General features: G+C 35.6%; 1 protein-coding gene and 1 pseudogene across 5 annotated transcripts in view; both read right to left on the bottom strand.

The window, feature by feature from the left end:
• Window positions 1-20,727, bottom strand: part of POU2F1 (POU class 2 homeobox 1) — a 188,874-nt gene that overhangs the window by 96,825 nt on the left and 71,322 nt on the right. The window contains exon 2 of one of the 4 annotated variants that reach the window (XM_008051451.2): window positions 13,632-13,732. The exons of 2 other annotated variants lie outside the window; for them this stretch is intronic. Coding sequence is in view for 1 of the 2 variants with exons in the window: in XM_021709324.1 (XP_021564999.1) it covers window positions 13,724-13,732 (9 nt within the window). In the remaining variant the exon portion in view is untranslated. The remainder of the gene's footprint in view (window positions 1-13,631; window positions 13,733-20,727) is intronic. One more of the 4 variants, XM_021709324.1, reaches the window with a different exon arrangement.
• Window positions 6,245-7,960, bottom strand: LOC103252858 (annotated as a pseudogene). Its single transcript, XR_002481534.1, has one exon. The product of XR_002481534.1 is annotated as a transmembrane protein 184C pseudogene (transcript).

The raw sequence follows: 20,727 nt of genomic DNA, 5'->3' as shown, positions 1-20,727 counted from the left end.
AAAATAAATACATAAAAATAAAAAATAAAAATAAAGCATACCTGTATCGTGCATTTACCATGAATGGAGCTTCCAGGACTGGAAATTGCTCTGAGTAAGTGGTGAATGAATATGATGGCCTAGGATATTACTAGACACTAGTATAGATTTTAGAGATACTGTACACTTAGGCTACACTAAATTTGCAAAAATACATTTTTATTTCTTCAATAATAAATTAACCTTTGCTTATTGTAACTTTTATACTTTATAAACTTTTAAATTTTTAAAAACTTTTTGACTCTTTAATAACACAGCTTAAAACACAAACACATTATAGAGCCGAATAAAAATGTTTTTTCTTTATATCCTTATTCTATATGCTTTAAAAATTTTAAGTTTAATTTTATTTTTACTTTTCAAACTTTGTTAAAAATTAAGAAACAAACTAGCCTGGGCCTATACAGGGTTAGGATCATCAAGCCATAACTAGGCAACAGGAATTTTTCAGCTCCATTATAATCTTATGATCATATATGTTGCCCATCATTGATGAAACCATTGTTATGCGACACATGATTGTATTTCTTTTTTTGTTTTTAGCCATTTTTTAGAGGTCTGTTGGAGATGAATTCTTTCTTTTCCTTCACCTAAGAATGTCTTAATTTCTCCTTCATTCCAGGAAGATAATTTTGCTAGATGTAGTGTTTGGGATTTTGTGCTATTTCTGTATCTGAAAAATATCAAGCACTGCCTTCTGGCCTCCATGATGAGGAGAAAACTGCTATCACTGGAATTGTTTTTCCCATAAGTAGAGTGTTATTTCTCTCTTGCTATTTTAGAGTGTTTTCTTTTGTCTTTAGTTTATTATAATATGCCTTAAAGCAGACTGCTTTGGGTTTATTCTGTTTGGAATTGGCACAGCTTCTTGACTCTGCAGAGGTTTATGTCTTCTGCCAAATTAGGAGAGAGGTGTTTAAGTACTTTATAGCCCCACCCTCCTTCTCTTCTCCTTTTGGGTGTCTGATGAAAATTAGAATTTTTGTTGTAGATCTTTCTGCTGTGGTACTAAAGGTCTCTCAGAGTCTGTTCATTGTTATCTGTTTATTTGCTTTTTTTCTCTTTCTTGTTCAATGGGTTAATTTCTATTGTTCCTTTTTCTAGTTTACTCTGTCTTTCATATTTTGCTGTGAGCCTATCCAGTGATTTTTATTTCAGTTATTGTAGTTTTTAGTTCTAAAATGTTCATTTAGTCCTTCTTTCTATTTTCTATCTCTTTACTGAGGCTATTTCTTTATTGAGACTTTATATTTTTTCATTTGCTTCAAGTGTGTTCATAATTACTCACTGGAGCATTTTTATGACTGCTGCTTTAAAATCCTTGTCAGATAATCCTAACATCTCTGTTATCTTGCTGGTGGAGTCTATTGATTGTATTTTCTCATTCAAAGTTGAGATTTTATGGGTTCTTGATATGACAAGTGATTATCGATTAAAATCTGAACATTTTGCACATTGTGTTATTAGAGTCTGAAGCTTAACTAAATTTTCAGTTAATTGGCTTCACTGCAAAAACCACTTGAACAGGCAAGGTGGGGACAGGGGAATGATCTTGCTCCTCCCAGGCTGGAATGGAAGTCTAGGTTCCCCACACTGTTTCTGATTACGTAAAGAAAATAGGAGAACTTCTTGTTACTGCTAGGCAAGGGGGGAATTCTGGTTCCTTGTTAGTCCTTCATGATAACTACCTGGCTGGAAAGAGAAAGGCCTCCTCACTGAACCTACATGGCCTCTGCAGACACTGGGTGAGGTAGGGAGTTGGGGGGGCGGTAGTGGCTTTATTATCACCGAGTGATGGTGAAAGACCTTACTCTCCTCTGTGCCTCCACACACAGCACTCCAGAGAAGAAAGGGTTCAGGCTGCCCAGTGTCTCTACTGACACTGGAAGTTTTATTATTACCCAGCAGGTATTATTCAGCTCCCTATTACGTTTTCTCTGGCAGTACCCTGGCAAGAGGGATGGTGTGTCTTGTTGCAGCCTGCTAAGAGTGGAAGTCTAGGCTCTCCATGGGCCTGTGCTGGCAGGTTTGGGAATGGAGCTGCAGGTCTTTCCTGTGGTGTGTGGCTGCAGTAGCAGTAGAGTGTTTATAGTCTAAAAGTTTTCTATCTTGCTAGGCTGCTGCTTCCTTTCTCTTTTTGGCTAGAGCCAGCTATGGTTGAAGCTTTTTTTTTCTGTTTGGTGCTGCTTCGCCAATTTCTTTAGCACCATATCTAGGACATACAAGGTCTTCAACGAGTTTATGGAAAATGTATATTATGAAAAAGTTATGCTATAAATTCAAAAGTTTTTCTTTTGTACTAAAATAATCATGTACTAACTTGTTATAACATATCTGAACAGGACTTAGTTTGAGGCTAAGAAAGATATCAATAACTCTTATGAGAATAACATGAATTCTGCTAAAAATCGAAGCAAGAACAAACATCAAATTTATAGTTAAGTTTGGGTGGAAAAATAGTGAAATTATCGACGCTTTATGAAAACCTCAGGATGACGATGCCACAAAGAAATCAGCAGTTTACAAATGAGTAACTCATTTTAAGAAGGAACCGGATATTGAAGGTGAAGTCCACTGCAGCAGACTATCCATATCAATCTGCAAGGAAACTTTCATCTTGTTTGTGCCCTAATTAAAAAGGGATGATAATTAACAGCACAAACAATAGTCAAAACCATAGACATCTTGATTGGTTCAGCTTACACAACCATGGCAGAAAAATTGAAGTGGAGCAGCATTTCCATTAGATGAGTTCCCAGATCAGCTGCAGACAAGAGCACAGCTTTCAAGATCCTGAAGCATTTTCTGCAAAGAACTGTAACAGGAGATGAACGAAACATGGCTTCATCAATATGATCCTAAAGACAAAGCATAACCAAAGCAAAGGCTATCAAGAGGTGCAAGTGGTCCAGCCAAAACAAAAGCAGACAGGTCAAGGCATTTTGCATGTTGACTTTCTGGAGGGTCAAAGAATGATAACATCTGTTTATTATGAGAGTATTGTGAGAAAGTAAACTAAAGCTTTAGCAGAAAAATGCCCACTTCACCAGAGACTTTCTCTACCATGACAATGTTCCTGCTCATCTGTCTCATCAAACAAGGGCAATTTTGAAAGAGTTTCCATGGGAAATCATTAGGCATCCACCCTACAGTCCTGATCTGGCTCCTTGTGACTTCTTTGTGTTCCCTAATCTTAAAAAAAAACAAAAACAAAAAACTTTAAAGGCCATTCGTTTCTCTTTAGTTTATAATGTAAAAAAAAAAAAGCTTACATCTCCAGGACCCTCAGTTCTTTAGGAATGGACTAAATGGCTGTCATCATCACTTACAAAAATGCCTTGAACTTGATGGCACTTACATTGAGAAATAAAGTTTACATTTTTTATTTTCATATTTTAATTCCATTTTTCCATAAGCTTTTTGACATCCCCCTTTATGAAGCCAAAAGAAAAACCTGGAAATTCATCAGGTTCCAAGGTCCCAAGCTAGTCTGATTTTTTGCCTCCAATTTTCAGTATACCTGTTTGTTTTTTAAGAGATAGGGTCTAGAACTGCCCAGGTTGGTCTAGAACTCCTGGCCTGAAGTGATCTTCCCACATCAGCCTCCTATGTAGCTGGGATTACAGGCATGAGCTACCAAGCCAAGCCAATATATACTTGTTTTGTTTGCAATGTTAAGGGGCTTTAGTTGTACTTAGAGGGAAATTAGGAAAAAGTTCTTCTACTCCATCTTCTCAGAAACAAAAGTCCTGCTGTACTTCCTTTAGAGTATCATTCACTCATTACTTGTTACCATTGTTAGTTTTGGACATGAAATTACTCCGTACCTGTACTGTCTTTCCAGTTGGCTACCAAAGTTATCCCAGTCCTTAAAATGACGTGTAGTTTTTCCTGTTTCTATAAAAAAGAGATTATCTGTTCCTAGAAGGCTTATTAAAATTTGCCAATCAAAGGGCCTGCCTACTTTGCGTGATGCCTGGGTGTTGCGATCTGCCCATCCCCCTTATTTAAAAAAAAAAAAACTGCCAATCAAAATAAATGATTCTCATGTGGTATAGAGTTGATGAGTTTCTAGACATGAAAAGAATTCTTTCTGACAGATAACTCAGTTTTTTAAAAGATTACTGTTTATTCAGGTTTTGTATTTCTTCTTGAATCAATCTGACAATTCACAATTTTCTAAGAAAATTATCCATTTCATCTTGTTTTCAATTTTATTAAAGTTGCTCAAATAATCCTCAACAACATTTGAATCTACAGAATCTGTATTTACCTTTCCTTTTTTGTTGCTAACATTGTTTGGTAGTACCATTTCCTTTTTAATCTTGATCATCTCAGACAATAGCATGTGTGCTCTCACTGTATCTTTTCAAATAATTAGCTTTTAGCTTTGTTGCTCATCCCTTTTTAAATCTTTTTTATTAGTCTCTCTCTGGTTTTATCCTCATATCCTTCCTTTTATTGTCTTGGTAAGTTTATTCTTTTTATTTTTTCCTTGTTAGCTCATTTATTTTCAGTAGGTTTTCTAACAGTTTCTCTTCAGGCTAACAAGTCCTTCCAAGAACCACTTTAGCTATACCCCACAAGCTCTGATATTCCATTTTTTTTGTCATTCAATTATACATTTTTATTTATACCCACTGAGTTTCCACAGTGTTCCAAAATGTATTAGGAATGCATTTTTCTTTCTTACAGTTTAATTATTGTGATTTTATTTTAATGGCATTGTGATAAAGCAATATGGTTTACCATTTCTATAGAACCTGTTGAGACTTCTTTTATGACATATTTGGGGCTGATTATAAATGTTCCATATATACATGAAAACAATGTTACTATACATTTCTTCAGGGCAAGGTTAGCATATTATTCTAATCTTCTATATTTGTTTATAGAGAACAAAATGTTAAAACTTTCCATTAAATTTAAAAATGTACCAATATTTCTTAGTAGTTATTAGCATTTCCTGTAAATATTTTTAAACTATATTTTTATGTACATGGACATCCTGTGGGTAGATTGTTCCTTTATCACTTTAGAGTTATCCTCCTGTATCCACTCCTCCCTTTATTGGCCTCAGAAGCTACTGTTCTATTAGCCACTTCTTTGGATAGTTTGACTGGCATATCTTCACACATTCTTCAACCATGTGTTGTTTAGTTTTAGGAATGTCTCTTATAAAAATAGATGGGCTTTTGATTTTTAAAAACTCCAACCCAAGTGTCTCTTCTACTAGGTTTGTTAACTCATTTGTGTCCTCGGTGATACCAGCACACTTGGCCTTTTCCCAACATATCATCCTACAGTTTTTATTTACTTTACTGGTTCTTTGTTGTTGTTCTCCCCTCCTTTTTTTCCTGATATATTTAATGCATTTTCTTTACTCCTTTTTCCTCCCCTTCTAATAGTTTAGAAGTTACATATTCTCTTTGTATTTGCTATTTATATTTTGCTAATAAATTCTAAGGTTAATCACTATTCCTAGACCATTTTAATAGGAAAAAAGTCTTTACATAAATTATCTTCATACATACAATTACTCCTGGAGTTTTTTGGAATTTACCTTACACTTTGACATTATTTGTTCCAAAAATAATGTTCTAAGAAAAAAAACTCAGAGCTGAGGTAACTCAGACCAGAATTAACTTAAAAACATTTAAAAAGTCCTTGTTGTTCTTCACAAGTGATGGAATATTTTCATATCATGAAAGCAATCGGTTTTAAATTGATTATGTATCTTGGAATTAAAAATAATCAATGTTCAGAGCATCATCATTGACCCAGATAATTATCTTTGACATTTTAAATGTAACAGTTCCTAAAAGTAGGATCAAGATAATCTAAAATACGTAATTAAACCTAAAATTTAAAAAAAAAATCTCTTATAAATAGGCTGTTATAGTAAGGCAAAGCATCAATAACAAAGGATTTCCATCAACATGGAATAGGGTTCCAAATGAGAGATAAACAAAAATACAGGAAGTAAATGAAGCAAAGGTGGTAAAACAGAAGTAAATTTGTCCAACTTACTTTATTTATTTTTAAATGATAAATTCTTATTTATTGAAAGACGTTGAGAAACAGAGAAATAATTGTTAGGTAAGCTTATATGGTACAAGATTATGATTAAATTCCGCTGATTCATATTTCTGCATTATGCTTTCTGTTAACTCCAGAGTATATTCATGCAGCAGGGATAGGAAGTACTATTTTTTTTTAATGTTCATCCTCTTGGTAAAGCAATGTAATACCAGGAACATTTAGTTGGAGTCAGTTTCTATCATTTGAGTATGTGATACTCTAATGTTAAGATCAAGTCTAAGTCTAGGAAATTTAGACTGACTTATTTCTGATATATAAAACTCATATATATAAATCCAGTAGTTGTACTTGGCTTTCACCTGCTTATGTGTTGAAATTTTCCATTATTTATGGTTTGTCCCAAGCACAAAATCCTGAGCCATGGGATATGACATATGGTAGTAGCACAGTTTGCTTTTCCAGACTGTTCGGGAGTCCACAGATTTATCTGAAGGGTCTTTTTTCCCTCCTATAGTATCATTAAGTATTTCGTCACATATCTTAGCTGTAGTTGGTGTAGTCTGGGGCATCATAGTATGTCCAAACCCTTGGTAGTGACCCACGGGTGAAGGTGGCATAGAAGAGGCAATGGAAATTGCATCTTGCAATGATGACGATAACAAGCTTGTGTGTTCATTTTGATCTTGATCCTCAGGAAACAATTTTTTCCTAGGATGTCCCCTGACTGTCCGCCCGACATGCCTTACTTGTTCAGAAATATCATCTCTGATATCTGAAACATCCCACATGGCAAGGAAGCAATCAAAGCATGAGCCCTCTTCTGCTTCTTGGACGTATGGTTTATATGAGAAAGTGTAGTGATGAGCAATAGCAGCAAGGAACATCTCAATACAGATAATAAAGTCCTGGAGTCCTGTGGCCACAGCTTCTACGGTTTGCCATTCCCATGTATGCTTTTCAGAAATAACGCCAACTTTTACCAACAAAGCAATAACTACTGCTTGCCAAAAGGAAACAAAACCCACCAGCTTGACACACAGAAATTTGCCAACAGGTTGGATTGGACTCAGTTCTTCCTTTAGAACTTTATAAAACAGCAGGAGACAATACATGGCAAACAACTGTGACATATTGTTTATTATAACCAAGTAAGTCCAAGCATTTGAAAAGCTAAAGTTTCCTTCATCATAGACACCAACCAGCTCACAGATTAAGCAACGATGGTGGTGAATGGTCTGACAACTGTATACTGCAATACTCCTAGTTTGCACCTAAACAGCAATACTTCTCCCATAGCCCATGGTGGACAGCAACATAAAGGAGGGAAATGTTTCTGCTGATCTTTGGCTTCAAGGATTAATACCAGATTTGGATACCGGTTAGTTAGATAATTTGTAAGGAATTCCATAAAGTTGTAAATAACATAAGCTTCATAGCATTCTCTGCAGGTGTCCACATATATTGCAATGCTGGGATATTTCAAAGCTATCCAACTATCTAAACTGTATATCGGTATCATCCAAAGAATACTTATTATTGGTTTTTGTAGTTCAGGTTGTGTATAATGCACTAAGTGTTGCAATATCACCCATAGCGATATATGTATAGTCAACAGCAAAAAGATTCCAGCAATAAACCAAGCCTTGGTGTGTATTCCAACCTCCAGTTTCTGTAATTCCCATATGCATAGAGGAACCGCAACCACTATGGACACCAGGTAGATGACCACTGCTAAAGGTCGAATCCACTGTCTTCAGTTCCTCCAGGTGCAAGTGCAAGGCATGTTTTCGCACAAATCAGCTCCGAGTAGCAAGGAAAAAGAGCTCGAAGAAGATTGCAATGGGAAGCGCTGTTTTCTGGCTGTTTTTTCAACTCGCATCCCACGGAGAAACAGCAGCTGGGCGACTTTACCAACAGCTTGAGCCGCCTTCTCTGCCGACGCTCTGTTTTCTGCTGTTGCTTCAACTGCGGCTGCTCAGGGTGCTACCGGGCAGCAGGGAGGGCAGCATCCTTTCTTCCCCACCGTGCAACTACCTGGTTCTACTGCGGTGGAATCCCCTGCGGAGTCGCTGCCCTCACCTGGGGCTCGCCCTGAGCTCTGCTCGCTGGAGAGCGCGCCGACCGGAACCGGCCTCTAGGGACCCTGCACACTTCAGTTCTGCCCCAATTTACTTTAATATTTGCCATAAAAGAATGAACTTCCCCCACCCTCTTTTCCCATAATTCAGTTCAAAAGTCACTAGATAGGGCTGAGCAAAGCAGATATCTAAGCTTAGGAAAGTGAGGGGAAAAGCAACAAAACCAGGAGATTGATGACATGCAGGAAGATTAGTGTAGTAAGTAAATATATTAAGGCTAATGAGAACTGAATTTATCATTGTTTGGAGAAGAAAATTAAAATCTTAAAGAGAGAAGAAACTAGAAAGAACTCTGTGATACTAAACTGAAATTAGAGGTGTGGTATAAACTCAGTAGTTTTCATAACATATACAGAAATAAGTTTAAAGTAGATATACACATAGATATACATATATTCTATTTTCTAGCTCTGTCCACTGAGTGCCAGGCAGCAGCAATAACCCCTAACAGCAATGAGCATACTTGGCACCCAAAACTTGATTTCTACTGCCACATTCTATCATAAAAAGCCAGGGATTCACAAAGAAACTATTAGTGGGTATGCTTAAAAAATTATGGAAATACGTGAAAAAGACATAGAAGCCAGTTTGAAGGGATTCCCATTAACCAAATTCTGGGCATTTTGGACAAAATAAATAAAAATAATAATGAATGAAGTATAACCACTACTCATAGGAATTCAAGAGGCTATGCTGATATAAAGAGGGAGAAGACAAAGCTTTTCCTTATAGAAGAATGCCAGATAATGTCGAAAAATAATATAATTGGAAAATCAACATTTGAAAACTATCATACTAATAATTAGTTCACTAAAGAAACAACATCAGATGCTAAATCTAGCACGAAAAATTTGGTGATAAAATTTTACAGTTTCCCTTCAAACTATTTATTAATTACAGAGTATAACTTTATAGAGGAGATGCCTGATAAATGTGACCTTAATCAAGTGATTAAAGTTAATATCACCAGTCAAGGGACAAATAAAAATTGTGCACCACCTTAAAGGATGCAATGAAAAGAATACAACATCACTTCTGGGATATTCCTGCCAAAGATGCACAGCATGACCTGAATCTGATCATGAGGAACCATCATCTAAGCACTGAGTCTTAAAGAACTTTCAATAGTTGGTGTCATCACTTATTCATTATCTAAAGAAAAAGAGTTTAAAAACCATTATAAACCAAAATTCCATTAACTAAACCCAAATTCAAAGCTTTCTACAAAATGTGTTCTTTCTTTTTTTTTTTTTTTGCATTGGAGTCTCACTCCGTCATCCAGACTGGAGTGCAGTGGCCGCTCCTGGCCACCGCAGCCTCGACCTGCTGGGCTCTGGTGATCCTTCCACCTCAGCCTTCCAATTAGCTGGAACTACAGGCGCTTGCTACTACGCTCACTAATTTTTGATTTATTGTAGAGATAAGGTCTCGTCAAGTTGCCCCGGTGGGTCTCGAACCCGCAGGCTCAGGCAATCCACTCATCTCAGCCTTTGAAAGTATATTGGTCCCCCAAATCAGAAAGACTTAAAGAACTACTCCAGATTGAAGTAAAGAAATATGACAACTAAATGCAATGCACAATCTTGAATTGGATTATTTTGTTATAAGGGACATTTTGGGAATAAGTGGCAAAATTTGAATAGGGTCTATGGATTAGTTGATAGTAATGAATTCGTGGTAATTTCCTGAGTTTTATGCTTGTATTTGGAAGTGATGGAGCATCAGTCAGTAACTTACTTTTAAAAGGTTCAGAGAAAAGATATTTGTACTATTCTTTCAACTTTTCTGTAAGTCTGAAATTATTTTTAAATAAAAGAAAAAATAATTAGCAAAGAAAGAAAAGAGAAACAGATCAACAAACTACCATACAGTGCTTTTTTCATTGTCATCGTGTAGCTTTGCCCTCCCCATCTCTCAGAAATTCCTGCTCACAAGATGTATTATTAGCAATGGCAAGACCACAATTCTTACAGTTATAAAGTATACAGATAATCTACTGTTAGAGTCCAATTGCAACAATATAAACAGTATTCTGAATGACACCTCAAGACCTTATAGAGGGGTCCACATAAAGATCAACAATTTATTAATGGAAGTTCAGATTTAAGGTCAGATCTAAGCACTGAGTCTTAAACAACTTTCCATAGTCGGTGTCATCATTTATTCATTATCTGAAGAAAGAAAAAGAATTTAAAACGCATTATAAACCAAAATTCCATTAACTATATTAGAAACCCAGTTAATTTTAAATAAAATCTCCTAGACATAGGGCAACATCAGAAAATGAATTTTAGATGTGGTATTATAGACATATTGTCATGTTCTTTCAAAATTACCATTTTAGTGGCACCACAATGTGATATGTCTAATTTTCCTATTTAAAAGACACTGAGCAAAGGATTTAACAACTGTTTTAGATTGAATTATGTCCCCCCAAAAGATGTTTAAAAGTCCAAACCCCATGTAACTGTCAAGAGTTTTCTCCTAGCAAAAGAAAAAAGTGTCCCGTGCTTTTAAATTTACTCTTATTCCACAGGTCAGAAAAAATCATCTTTACTGTGCACAGTAAGAACAGGAAGTCTTACTATTGGTAGGACTATCTGAACATGTCTGAAGTACAAGTTGGTTTTCTTTTTCCGCTTTTTATCCTTATGTATTAATCTTCAAATACCATTTCTTAAGAAATATAAAAATGTTTTCTTCTGAAAACTTAAAATTAAAAAAAAAAAAGAGGCCCCTCTGGCCAGGAAAGCACTATATGGCAACCCTGGGTAGTTATGATTCCAAGCACGGGAAAAAACAGCATTTGGTGCTGCCAAACCCAGATGAAAGAATACGAAGGGTTCACAAGTTGGCCATCCAAACAAAGAGAAAGGGGTAGTTTCATGCACAAGCTTTTCCTCTTTTCTGCTCTACTTCTTTTTTTTTGAGTTGGAGTCTCACTCTGTCGCTCAGACTGGAGTGCAGTGGCCGCTCCTGGCCACCGCAGCCTGGCCTGCTGGGCTCTGGCGATCCTTCCACCTCAGCCTTCCAAGTAGCTGGAACTCAGGCGCGTGCCACCACACCCGGCTAGTTTATCGATTTATTGTAGAGATGAGGTCTCGCCAAGTTGCCCAGGCGGGTCTCGAAACCATAGGCTCAGGCAATCTGCTCACCTCAGCCTCCCAAAGCGCTGGGATTACAGGCTGAGCCACTGTCTGTTCTACTTCTACACTTTTATGTATACTAAAAATGAAAGCATATATGTGAACATGTCTAACATATGCCTAGCAAAGGAGGAATTCAGTAAACATTAGTTGTCTCAGCCCTGCCCCTCCTTCTCTTCTACTCAAAGGATGATAAATAGTTGCAAGTAATTCTTAGTGTAGCTAACTTCGTAATCTTTCCATAATGACAAGTAATGTCAATATATTTCACATCACTTTTGCAAGCTCTAGACAGAATTTTCATAAAAAGTAATATCTGTTAATGCATCTCACCTGTATAACGTTACAAACATAACTGCCGAAAATAGAAAGATACCAGGCAATCTAATGTACATTATTTGTCATTTTCAATAGTATGTAGATTCAAATGCACATACATTAAAATACTTTGCTATAAGATCTCCATCCTTACCAGGATTAAAACAGTTATATGACATAAGTTATTAAAAGAGGTAGTTTTCATATCACATTGCCTACATTCTGTGTGCCCCCACCCTCTTTTAGCCAGCCAGGTGATCATGATAGTTTAATGAAAGATTCTTTGGGAAAGGTAAATTTTGGGGAGAAGTAAAGCAAAGGTCCTCCTGGTTTTGGCAAAGTCAGGCATTCTGGGTAGTTTACTAAGGAAGAAGAAAGTTTCTTTATACTTTTCATTATTACAGTTTTATTTATGATTAGCCTTTATCCTCAAACCACTCAGATACTTGAAGTATATTAGTTTCTGAATAATACTCTGATGTAAACATCAATTTTTTTCATTAAAAGTGTCTGAGCTAATTTTGAAAGGTCTGTTTTCAAAAATGTTTTAAGAAAATAATCACTGAATGATCACATATAAAAAGTAAAACATGTGAGACAAATGTTCAGTCACATTAGATATCCCTTTGAACTTGCTCAAATTAGTTTACTATAGTTATAATATACACATATTTTATAAACATTTCTTAAAGGAAAATATGATTCCTACTTTAAATTACACTATAAAAATAGCTAATATGATTCTATAGTTAAAAATTGTTGGGTAACCCCCTCGGATACCCTCCCATTGTGGGAGCTTTTCTGTCCTCTTGGTAGATCCTGCTTTCTCAAAAAAAAAAAAAAAATTGTTACAGATGATTAAATGGTTTCTCTCCTATCTAAAATGATTTCTAGATGTGTGGATTAAGAAAGGGAATGATTCCATAATCAGTATCAGTTAACATGGGATGAGATGGGTTGGATTTATGATTCGACAAAATTTAATTCAAAAAATAAACAGGCTTCTCAGTTTAGTAATGGGCTTTGAAATCAGAGAGAGCTTGGGTTTAACTTCCAGTTCAAGCATCTTGAATTTTATGACTCTCTCTCTGAGTGTCAGTTTTCTCATCTGTAAAACAGGTACAATAATATTCTCAAGGGTTCTTCTTAGCTTAAATAAAATAACACATATAAAAGTTTCAAAAGCACAAGCCAGTTACTTAATAATTCTTATTGGTGTTAATAGATAAAATATTCTATGTGAAATAGATAAAACCACTGTCATCTCTATATTCACATTAACATTTTAAGTTACACCAAAAGAAAAATTCATGTGAAATGCCACTATGGTTTGCTTATTCCCTTAGCACATAAATTTATTGTTAAGGCACTTAATAAAAATATAAAAAAGGCATTAGATTAGGAGTCAGACATACATTCTGAACTAGAGTCTGATCTCTGTTCTACACAAATTAGTTGAACTTCTTTAAGAAAATTACTTGACTTCTGTAATTTTCATGTAGGTCACTTGTAAAATGGTATAATACAGGTTTATAATATTCTGGTCACTAGATTAATTTTATAAAACTATTATTTACAAAGTGTTTCTATTAAACTACCATAAAGGAGTTATTGCTAATGTTACATTATCACAAAATAAAAATGATATAAAAATATATTTATATACCCCAATTACACTAATGTCACAACTTTTTCAAAAGAGACTAGAGTATAATCTAAGTATAGGGCCAATCCTGCACTATTTTCCATTGCCGGCTAGGTCACAGGCATCCCAAGCATCACTCCATCAAATCAATGATATCAAACAAAACTTCAGAGTTAAAAATAAAAATATATATTTGTTAAGTAATTTTAACAGTCATTCCATAAAATTAAAGGCAATCATCATAACACCTGGATTTATTAGAGGCTACCAAATTAATAGCTTTATTTAGCAGAAAATATTTACCAGGTATAGAAAGACTGCATTCTTTCTTTGAACTGATTCACTGAAAACTGAGAGTAGTTTGGTAATTAAAATAGCAGGAAAGTTCTTCTTACTTTTCCAGTCTATGAATACAAAAAAGAGAAAAAGGCATAACTGAGTAAGCTGTATAAAATAACCTAATACTTTAAGAGGGAACAATTACACATAGTGGGGAACCCAGAGGCACCTCTCTTGTGGCTATGTCCTCATCTACAAAACAGAGGTAACTAGTATCTGCCCTTATATGGAACATGGAGCTAAACGAGAAAGTTATTTGAATAAGTATGAAGGTGCTATTCTTCATGAAACTGAATAAAGCAGCCTACACAGATTTTCTTTAAAGGATGCATTTCACTAACATTATAAAAAAAAAAAACTGACCTCCAAATATACAACATTAACCTCCCCCCACATTTACAAGTATCTAATTCAGTTAGCTTTATATACATTAAGTATCCTACATAGGAATGAGTTCCCTTCTAAGAGCACATTTGTAAGCCTAATTTCAACAAAGTTAGACTAGGTACCCAACTAACACAATTGGCTAGATAGTACTGTACGGTTTATAATACTTTTCACACAAATAATACATAAAAAACAAAAAATAAACATTTTTAATCTTACAATAAATACCTTAAAAAGTACAGTTGTATGTGATTGGACATGTGAATGCAGGTTTGCACCTTTGAAAGTTCTCAACTTGAAAGTTCGTATATAGGGGACTTACTGTACATGTAGAACTAGATGATAGACATAGATAAAATGATACAGGTTGCTATAGTTGTAAAGTATTCTGAAAAAAAATACAAGACTACATTTTGCATTTAGAAAATTAGAAAGGCCAATACTTAGCACAAGGATGTAAAAATTCACCCTCACTGGTTGACCAACAAACTGTTTTGTCACGAGGCCTAAGAATTCTGATCAGTTGAGAATTCAAGCAGCCTTAACCAACAGAGAAATTAATATATGCTCTGTTATTTGTCATATACCTGTACTATATAGTTATTAATTAGCATAACTGCTATAAGTCAGTATAACTGATTGAGTAGTATAACCAATTAAAAAAACTATAAATTTTATATAACCATATTCAGTGTACATGTAACTAGCCTATATAAATTTTTCTATACATTCAGTGATGCTATTTCACGAAACTCTGAACCAACAGCTTAGATTCAACGGTGCAAACAAAATCAAATGTATAAATAGTTCAAATTCCATTCTTTAAAAAGAAGTTGTTTTTGTAAGGGTAGGGGATCACAGTGGCTCATACTACTTTAAAGTACAGATCAACATAAAATTCTACCATAATTTTCTAACAGTGGTCAAGACATTTTATTACATAATATGACTGAAAAGAAATAAACTTCTCTTTTGAAAGATTCTGATCTGTATGTATTTTAAATTCTTTAAGAGAATTTTTTTAAAAAACCTTTAAATCTACAAGAGGATATACCTAAAACAAAAAGCAAAGCAAAATAACAAAAAGCACCTTAAAGAAAAGAGATAGGGAGATACCAAGAGAAATAAATACATAAAACAAACAAACTTTAACACACCCACTAAAACTCTCCAGAGCAGGAACTGTAATGAATAAAAAAAATCCACCCACGCTTCCAATATGATGGCTACAAACTGAAAAGTTCTTTCTTGCTGTCCTTTGGCACATCTTGAGACTTTTTTTTTTTATAGCCAGGCTTGGTGGCTCAGCCTGTAATTCCAGCACTTTGTGAGACAGAGGTGAGTGGATTGCCTAAGCCCGCGGATTTGAGACCCGCATGGGAAACTTGAGGAGACCTCATCTCTACAATAAATCAAAAATTAGCTGGGCGTGGTAGCGCATGCCTGTAGTTCCAGCTACTTGGAAGGTTGAGGCGGAAGGATCACCGGAGCCCAGCAGGTCGAGGCTGCAGTGGCCGGGAGTGGCCACTGCACTCCAGTCTGGGTGACAGAGTGAGACTCCAACTCAAAAAAAAAAAAAAAAAACGAGACCTTTTATTCTTCTGAAATTTCCCCCAATTTGAATTGGATACAAATAAGCCAGGTGTGGTCCTTACAACAGTAATCTTGCTAGTTCCCACTGGGTTTCCATAGCAACATGCACAGCTGGCAATGGTTAAGAGGCTGTACTGGCCTCAAATCGGTTTTAAAAGTTTCAGTACTTACTGAGAGAAATAACAATCATGGTATCTTAGTTAATAACAAATACAAAAGGAAAAACTCTATCTTTGCTTGAAAATTAAGCAAAATAAAACAAAGCGTTATCTGCTAGTCCAAAGTAGCTTTCAGTCGAGCAGCAGTAACTCATGTGTCTGTGAAAAGTTACAAGATGCCAATCAACAAACGGTAATTACTCTTTAAAGAAATACAAAATTTTAAGTGAAAATTCTCTGTGGGTCACCTAAATAATAAGTGATATCCAGAGAGAAAAACAATATAAAGTCTAATGTAAAAAGCAACATTAAAGGACAGTACCGGAGTCAGCATCATCAATATCACCTAGGAACTTAGAAATGCAAATTCTCTGGCCCTACCCATATTGAGTGAATCAGAAACTCTAAGGGTGGGGGACCCAGTAATCGGTATTTTAACAACCTCACTAGAAGATTCTGAGCCACTCATTTACAGTGTCACACTTCAGAGGAGACAGAAATATGAACCAGAAAAGTCTACTCCTTGAAACGGAGGGACAGTAGCAAAATAAAATGTAAAGAACTCAATGGCCTCCTAAATGAAGTCTGTTGGCTAGTATTTCGTTGTCTAAAAGATACATGGAGATTTGCAGTGGTTCAGTATGTCTATAATTCCTACACATTGTAAAGCACCAAGGGAAAATCAAGTGTCTGTTTATGATTATTCAAGGATAGGAGGGTCCCTGCACACAGGACACTCAATCCACTACCATTCATAACCCATTACCAGTCACAACCCATTTCAAATCACTGAGGTCTTCACACACTGGGTAGCAAATATAACCATTTATTCCTTTATAATAGAATATTAACTTTTCCAAGGCATTAAGTATGTGTGTAAGGATGAATATTGAGTCATAAATTTTAACATCCCTTACTACTTGTAAAAATGTTTTAAAATTTACACCCAAGGATGCAGTTCTTCCATAGTATCTAACCCATTAGACAATGCTTTCATGTACTACAAAACACACCTTTCATTTTTCATTTAACTTTGATACACCCACTTAAAACTCCTTCCATATTTCTTTTCTTTCCATATTTCTAATGGAAACATGGAAAGAAACAGCTAAGCTAGAGACATTAACATGTCCAGAGATACACAGAGAGATGTAATGGAGAAAAGCAACTGGGTACATCAAATATGCCATATGCTGTTAAAATTGATGAATTCAAGTCAACTAAATAGTTTTTTGAAGCTCATAATTAAAAATAAGTTGCTAAATGCCTTCAGTATTACACCTGAAAAAATATACTTTTAAAATTAGATTTCAAGTGACTCTAAAGACAAACTACAATTTAAAACACACACACACAAAGGAAATTCAAAGGGAAGTATTTGTTTACATTTTTCAGGATTATCTTGTAATCCATTTTATGATAAGAAATATGAAATTTACTCACTGGTCAGATTCTTGACTTTATATAAGGGCAGGAAACAGAAAAGAAAGTAGATCTAATTTTTTTTTCTGCTTGCCATATTATTTTCTTAAATTAGAAAATGCTTGCGTCACAGGTACATTTTCACTTAAATATTCAAAGAACATTTTTACTTAAAGAATAAATTCAAATCTCGGTTTCTAAGTTTAATGTACTTCCAGCATTTAGTCTTTGGAAAAAGAAATGTGAAAGAAATGAAACCTGGAGTCATCATTATTGTCTTATTCTAGTTCAAGGTAGCAATTCAGAATAAATAGGAAAAGGATCCACAGACTCCTATTTCTTGCTTTATTTGTTAAATGTTACTGTTCCTTAGGGTCCATCCTCAGGCCACTTATCACTACACCAGTGATTGCCAAAATATTGTCATTGTACCACTAGTGAGTCACGACTGCTCCAAAAATGCTGATTTTGTTGACTGCATTTGACTAAGGGTAATAGTACATGTGGGCTGCCACTTCAACTCTCCCCAATTGAGTAAGAGCAAATAATCCTCTCCTACCTCAGACTGTTTGGGAGGCCAAGGAAGGCTACTCAAATTCTCTGTGCTAAGGTTTAAGAAGCTAGTAAACAGATTATATTCACCTTGAAATACTTCAACAACATGCTATCATGCTATAAAAGAGAATGTTACACTTAATGTGAAAGAGCTCAGCACCTAGCACCTCCCTCATCCTGAAAGTTAAACACCCATCACACCCCCCCAACCCACCCCCGCCACAGCTAGTGACCTGCTCAGGAGTAGACCACTTCAAAATTTTCCTCAATTCTGACCAATGAAATCAAGGACAGAGCTCTTGGACCTTTCTGATGTAATTATTCTCACTTTGAATAGAAGAAAACACTAAGTGGCTACTCTCCTTTCTTTGGACATGACAAGGAAGCATATTTCCCTGCCTGCTGCCATGAAGGAAAGAACCTGAGGGCAAAGAAACAAAAAAATGCAAAGTTAAAACAGAGCCCAGTCACATTGTCCCTAAAGTGGTCTCAATCACATAAGCCAAGCAAACTCCTTTGTGTTTAAAGAAGTTTCAGTCATCTAAAGCTGAAAGCAAACTAACAATAACAAATATGTAAGTTATTAAGAGTGATCAATTTGGTGTTCAATTAAAGTTACCAGAGTTTACTAAAAATTATTTAACATTTCTGCTAAGAAATGTGGTTACCACATAAAAGGGGAACCCAAAACAACCCAGAAATGATTTATTAAAAATCATATATTTATTCTTACATGTTTAAACTTCAGTGGCTTTCAAAGTACTCTCCATTTGATGCAATACACCTATTGAGATGCTTTTTCCACTGCTCAAAACAGTTTTTCAATTTGTCAATTTCGATGTCATTGAGTGGTTCTGCTGTATTTTGTTTCCCTTCTTCCACTTTGCCAAAACATTTCCCTTTGAGGACTTTTTTTTGAGGGGAGGGGAGTCTCAAGGGGGGAGATCAGGTGAACGGGGAGGGTGGGGCACAGGAATCATGACACTTTTTGTCAAAAACTGCTTAATACACAGTGCTGTGTGGGCAGGTGCGGTGTCATGGTGGAAGAACCAGTCACCTACCTGTTGGTCACAACTTTGTTGGACGTTTCTTCCACAAATCGTGAAGCAACCTTTTCAAAACTACCAGATAAAAAACTCTGCTTGACCATCTGATACAGAGGAACAAATTCTGAGGGGCTCACCCTCCAAAAGACAGTTCTGGTTTTTTGGGAGATCTCCCCTCATACTCTTCTACAACTCTGCAAAACTCTTATTTTACATGCACATTACAGGCGAGTAGAAATTTCCAAAATTTGGTCTTCTTGTTAGTGTACAATCAATATTAAGTTACGGTTTTCAATTTCAACTATTATTTCCTGTCGTGCATATCAATTTAGTTAAATATGTGCATATTTGCAAATATTTCTAGGCTATAGTTTTTCAAAAACTAGCCTTCATAATATAAGTACAATATTTCATACTACAATTCTTTGGATATAACTGGAATATGCTGGATAAGTATGATTCCATTTTTATATATACCTATAGACATATGTCACATAAAAAAGGACTTGTAGGTTTATACTAAATGGTTCGTATTTACCATATACATTTTTATATTTTGTTTCAATTTTTTAAGGGATGAGTTTTTGTAAATTTCTTTTTATTGATTAAAAATTTGTTTTGCTGAATTCTGTACTTTCCTAATAGATTTAGTTGGTTCTCCAGAATGTGGTCAAATACTTCTACTTTATGGACCAAATCTGTAAATAAAAGGAGCGCAATGCTCTGCGATCCAATTTTTATTGCCTTGTTACAAAGACTCAAGAGACGCTTTTCTGCTCGAGATAAGGAAGAGCTAAGAAGACCCAGTCAGGGTCACAAAACTGAGTTCAAGAACGAAAATTATAGGAAAGATTCAAAACAAGTAAGAGTTCCTTAGGTAAGAATGACAAAATTGATTTTAAATATAAGGACCTGTTATGATATGAGAAAGTTCAGTCATTAATTAAGGGAAAGTAGGCAAATGTGAAGGAAGAGTTTTCAAATACAAAGCCTAGGTTGCTTAGAAAAACAAAACAAAACAAAAAACTGTATTCTTTCTAACCATTTCTCTATTTGGTCTGACCTTAAGACTCATTTTGCAAGAATGTAAGACTAACTGGATGAGTTTCCAAAATGCTGCCCTTACTCTGAGTCTCCACCAATAACCTATCTCCTACAGTAGGGGTCATTCTTTGTCCAACTGATTACTTAACTGTACACAAACCAAAGAAAATTTTCAACCTGTAATGTTTGTTTTTAGACAAAATACAAATTGTAAATATTGTTTAATATTATGGTAGCTACTGTAGATCCTTTCTGTGCTATCTTTACTAGAAAACAGAAGCTCCAAAACATCCCTTTCATAGGCTCTACTTATTTCATATTCAGACTCACTAATCATGCAATTACAACAACAACAACAAAATTCCTAATGACCCGTTTAAGGGGCTCCCTGGTCTCCCTGATACAGAAAAAGACCTTCACATTCACATGACAATGGTTATAACACCAGGCAGGACATTAAGAGAGATCTTTATTACAATTTTGGTCTCTGAATCATGTGCAGATTTCACAAAAATGACGGCAGAAACTTCTTTTTTTTGTGTTGGAGTCTCATCCTGTCGCCCAGACTGGAGTGCAGTGGCACACTCCCGGCCACTGCAGCCTCGACCTGCTGGGCTCCTGCGATCCTTCCGCCCCAGCCTTCCAAGTAGCTGGAACTACAGGCGCGCACTACCACACCCAGCTAGACGGCAGAAATTTCTAAAGCTTTTCTTGGTGTCCTAAAGAGTAAACTCAATGTACATAACAATTACCAATAATATTCAAAATGGAAAATGATGATTAAAAACTCCAAGCAAAGCCAGGCTCGGTGGCTCAGCCTGCAATCCCGCGCCTTTGGGAGGCTGAGGTGAGTGG

The sequence above is a fragment of the Carlito syrichta genome, unplaced genomic scaffold (genome assembly GCF_000164805.1).
Source record: "Carlito syrichta isolate Samal-C Ts95f unplaced genomic scaffold, Tarsius_syrichta-2.0.1 Scaffold173424, whole genome shotgun sequence".
Classification (NCBI taxonomy): Eukaryota; Metazoa; Chordata; class Mammalia; order Primates; family Tarsiidae; genus Carlito; species Carlito syrichta.
The sequence above is the reverse complement of the archived record's forward strand: the minus strand, read 5'-3'. Positions and strand labels throughout refer to the sequence as shown.